This window comes from Echinops telfairi, unplaced genomic scaffold, assembly GCF_000313985.2.
Source record: "Echinops telfairi isolate 266 unplaced genomic scaffold, ASM31398v2 ScPeMD7_2291;HRSCAF=2852, whole genome shotgun sequence".
Taxonomy (NCBI): Eukaryota; Metazoa; Chordata; class Mammalia; order Afrosoricida; family Tenrecidae; genus Echinops; species Echinops telfairi.
Genome location: NW_022106189.1, coordinates 36,979,258 through 36,983,454, shown reverse-complemented (window position 1 = coordinate 36,983,454; position 4,197 = coordinate 36,979,258). Strand labels below are relative to the sequence as shown.

Here is a 4,197-nt window from a genome sequence, read left to right as displayed (position 1 = left end):
CCGAGGGCCCTACCGTCCGGCTGGAGGCGGCGCGCCCCGCAGCCTCGGACGCTGCCCCGAGGGTCACCGGCGACCGCGAGTCGCCGAAGTTTGGGCTCCCACCCCGCATGGGCACGCGCCCTTCCTGCACCCCATCCCCTCGGCCCCCAGGCTCTGCAGAGCTGCCAGGCAGACCTCTCGTACCTGCAGGGCCACAGCCGCCACTCGCGGCTCCGGGCTAGGTCGGGTCACGGCGCGTGGTGGCAAAGACGCCCGGAGACTGGGGTCCTGTCGCCCACTCGCACTTGGAGGTGGGGGAAGGGTAGCCTCCGGCGCGCGCCAGCACTGCGCATGTGCGCACGCCGCTGCTGTTCCCAGGGTCCTCCAAGGGGTGGTCCCTCGACTTTTTTGGACTACGTTTCCCATAGGCCTCCGGGGCCGCGTCATTAGGGACTCTGGGGAAAGTCTGCACCTTCGCTCAGCTGTTCGAAGGAAGCCGTCCGCGGTCGTCTTTGCGCCGGGACAATTCCCTTCCCCCAGAATAGGTTGTGATTAGCAGTCCCTCAACACTTGGAGCCGCCACGCCGCGGAATCCTTTGGGCTGCAGAGTTTGCGTTTTTGGGTTAATGCTCCCCAAATACACAAACCTGGCATGGACCGATAAACAAACTTAAGTGAACTGTCTTGAAGCCTACGAAAGGGAATCCTAAAGCAAATACACCAGCCACTGTATTTCGAGGTCTTGCATTAACAAATACAGGCGTTAAGAACATATTTAAATTGAAAAAAAGACAGAAAGTCGAGAATCTTTCCAAATGCTTGGAGAAGGAAACTGCTAGGATTTGTTATGTTTCCGTATATTGAAGCAATATTCTCAACTTGTTCTTATTTCAGTTGGACTGGGGAAATAAACTCCAGCGCTAAGTAACCCTAATCCTGGGAGTTAGGCAGTGTCGTGTTATTGCAAATAAGTATTCCTTCTCATTCACCTGGGAATTTCCTGCTCCCGCTGCATCTGCATTCGCATTCCAATGCTGAGAAGGAGAAAGGAAAGGTGGCGTCCAAGATTCAAAATACTCAGACTCACTGCATTCGAGTAGATTCCCGCCCAGTGACCCGATAGAACTGCCTCTGGGTTTTTGAGACTCATTCCGTCAGGAGCAGAGAACCTCGTCTTTGTCCCACTGAGCACCTGATGGGTTCGAACTGCTGGCCTTGCGGGTGAGGCAAGAAATGAGACTATATCTATCAGCTATCTAGAGGAGGGGGAAAAAAACCAAACACAACCATCGAATGAATCAAATCCCAAGAATTCGGTCCAGTTGCAAGATGTAAAAGTAATCTCCACTTCAAATATTTTTCTGAGCTGGCAGCACCGTCAAAAAGATGGCAGCGAGTTTGTGTTTGTTCTAAGCACCCAAAGAAAACGTTGCGGGGGCCGCCGTCCCTCAGTTTCCCCACATGTCGGTTAAACCTCACCTTTCTAGAACAGACCCTGCCTGGCGCCCAGCAGACCGCTCAGCGGGGCCACCACCTTAAGGGCCGGCCACCTTAAGCAGGCCCCACCCCCAGCGCGGCCCAGGGGCGGGCCGCTGCGGGAGCGAGTGGCAGCCCTCCGCCACACGGCCCACAACCCTTGCTGCTCCACCATGGCCCTCCTGCTCCGGGCTGCGACCTGGGGGTTGAGTCCCTGGAGGAGGTACTGCTCTCGGGGGACGCAGGTAAGCCTGCAGGGTGGGGACCGGGTCTGGTTCCTGCTTAGCTCCTTGTGACCTTGGCCAAAGGGCCACTGGGCACGGTCCGCGATCATTGTGGGCATGGTGCCCGGTGGTCCGGAGTCCCACATCTGCCTGGAGGGAGGATGCCAGATGAAAGGTGTGCGGACGCTTGGGCTCCCAAATATATCCGTAGGTGTGTTGAAAGGATGCGTGTGCAACGGAACATGGGAAGAACTCCCTAGAGTGGAGCAGGGGTTGGGGGGCAGGGCACCCACAACCAGCTTCTCCCTCCGGAGGCACCATTCCTTAGTCTCTCCTGTGTGCCTGGGGCTGAGTCGGGCTAGCACTTTGCCTGGGCTGGGCAGGGCTGTTAAGGGACCCCCTGTTGACACTCTTGGGCGGTATTTGTTGTTTTTATTCAGGGGCTGGCGGTGGGTGTTTTGGGCTTCCTTGAAAGGGCATGCTCCAGGAGACTGGGGTTGCCTAAAGTGGGGCACCCCCTGGCTGAGCTGCCAATGGTGGGGGGAGGCCACTGATACCCAGAGAATGCTGGCAGCCATGCCCCCACAACTCACTGACGATGTATATGCTCCTCCCACAGGGCGCTGTCAGCCCGGACTTTGTGGCGGCCCTGAGGGCAGTGGTGGGGCCCTCCCACGTGTCCACGGCCCATGCCGTCAGAGAGCAGCACGGAAAAGACGAGTCCTTGCACAGGTGGGTGAAATGGGGGTCCCGCCCCACCTGCTTTGTGTCACCCTGGCCCCTCCTCTGCATCTGCACTTGGCCCTCACCCTGTGTGCAGCCCCAGGCCCTCAGGTGGGAGAGCAGGGAGCCCAGGGTGCCTGCCCCCAGAGTTGTTGGTCTGATTCTAGGTGCCAGCCCCCTGACGCCGTAGTCTGGCCTCAGAATGTGGACCAGGTCAGCCGGCTGACGGCCCTGTGCTATAGCCATGGTGTGCCCATTATCCCCTTTGGCACAGGGACAGGACTGGAAGGCGGAGTCTGTGCTGTACAGGTATGGTGAGGCTCCCCTCACCTTTGGCCAGGGAGCAGCCCTGTCACCCCACAGCCCTGGGCGAGGTGCCGCTCACGGGGCCCAGCGCTCAGCCAGCTTCTCTTGCCAGGGAGGCGTCTGCATTAACCTGACCCACATGGACCAGGTCCTGGCCTTAAACCCCGAAGACTTCTCGGTGGTGGTGGAGCCTGGCGTGACCCGCAAAGCTCTCAACACCCACCTGAGGGACACTGGTCTCTGGTTCCCTGTGGGTAGGCCGGGAACACCCCACCCCTGAATTCTCCCTTCACCTTGGGGGCTCCCTGCTGGCAGGACTGCGCCTGGATCCTCCCTGCCCACCCAGGCTGCCTTCCGCCCACACTTGCTTTACAGATCCAGGGGCAGACGCTTCTTTGTGTGGCATGGTGGCCACCGGAGCCTCGGGCACCAATGCTGTGCGCTATGGCACCATGCGGGAAAACGTCCTCAACCTGGAGGTGGTGCTGCCCAGTGGGCAGCTGCTGCACACTGCCGGCCCAGGCCGGCACTTCCGGTGAGCGGCCCGCTGTGGCCTTGTGGTGTGGAGGCCTGAGGGGGCTCCCCTGAGCCCCTCACCCCAGAGATAGGCTCTCCTGCTGTGAGACGCACCTCCTGCTGGGCCTGGGAGTCTGAAATGCTACCTGGTGGGCAAAGTTGGACAGTGCTGGGAACGTGCTCACGGTAATGGTGGATGTGGGCGGTGGTGTACAGAGCATGTCTCTAGCACACACACACACACACACATGCATGCTCATGTACATGCATGCACACCCTTGAAAGGGCACCCACGCAGTCCAGGGCCACCAGGGAGGCCAGCTCAGCCCGCAGGCTCCGTTCTCCATTTAGCAGGGCCCCGGGGCACGGTGCCCTGGGTCCCAGGGCCCCTTCAGAGTCCTGTCACTATGGGCCCTGGGACTCTGAGCCCCGAGGCTGCGGGGCCCCAGGTCTCTGTGTGGACCGGGCACTGCTCACCCGCCTGTGTGCCCTTGATCCAGGAAGAGTGCGGCCGGCTACAACCTCACAGGGCTCTTTGTGGGCTCTGAGGGGACCCTGGGCCTCATCACGGCTGCCACCCTGCGCCTGCACCCTGCTCCCGAGGTCACGGTGGCCGCCACGTGTGCCTTCCCAAGCGTCCAGGCTGCTGTGGACAGCACTGTGCAAATCCTGCAGGCCGCGGTGCCCGTGGCCCGAATCGGTGAGGCCGGGCTGTGTCCTTCGGGAGGGCTCCCTCAGAAACCGCTCTGGGGCCCAGGCCTCAGCCGTCTGGGCCTCCGTCTGCTCTGCTCCCAGAGTTCCTGGATGACGTCACGATGGATGCCTGCAACAGACACAGCAAGCTGAGCTGCATGGTGGCGCCCACGCTCTTCCTGGAGTTCCACGGCTCCGAGCAGGCCCTGGCCGAGCAGCTGCAGCGGGCAGGTGCGGGGAGCTGCAGGGGAAGGAAGGGGGTGATAGGAAGTCGTCGTGT

At 60.9% G+C, this 4,197-nt stretch overlaps 2 protein-coding genes across 2 annotated transcripts in view; one reads left to right on the top strand and one right to left on the bottom strand.

The window, feature by feature from the left end:
- LOC101643293 (chymotrypsinogen 2) overlaps positions 1-273 on the bottom strand; it is a 21,262-nt gene extending 20,989 nt beyond the window's left edge. Inside the window, exon 1 of the mRNA XM_045293578.1 lies at positions 184-273. The gene's annotated coding sequence lies outside the window, so the exon portion shown is untranslated. The remainder of the gene's footprint in view (positions 1-183) is intronic.
- Positions 274-1,608: 1,335 nt separating this feature from the next.
- LDHD (lactate dehydrogenase D) overlaps positions 1,609-4,197 on the top strand; it is a 4,971-nt gene continuing 2,382 nt past the window's right edge. The window contains exons 1-7 of the mRNA XM_004704543.2: positions 1,609-1,700; positions 2,299-2,411; positions 2,570-2,711; positions 2,821-2,962; positions 3,084-3,243; positions 3,725-3,924; positions 4,020-4,148. Coding sequence (XP_004704600.1) covers positions 1,629-1,700; positions 2,299-2,411; positions 2,570-2,711; positions 2,821-2,962; positions 3,084-3,243; positions 3,725-3,924; positions 4,020-4,148 — 958 coding nt within the window. The 5' untranslated portion in view covers positions 1,609-1,628. The remainder of the gene's footprint in view (positions 1,701-2,298; positions 2,412-2,569; positions 2,712-2,820; positions 2,963-3,083; positions 3,244-3,724; positions 3,925-4,019; positions 4,149-4,197) is intronic.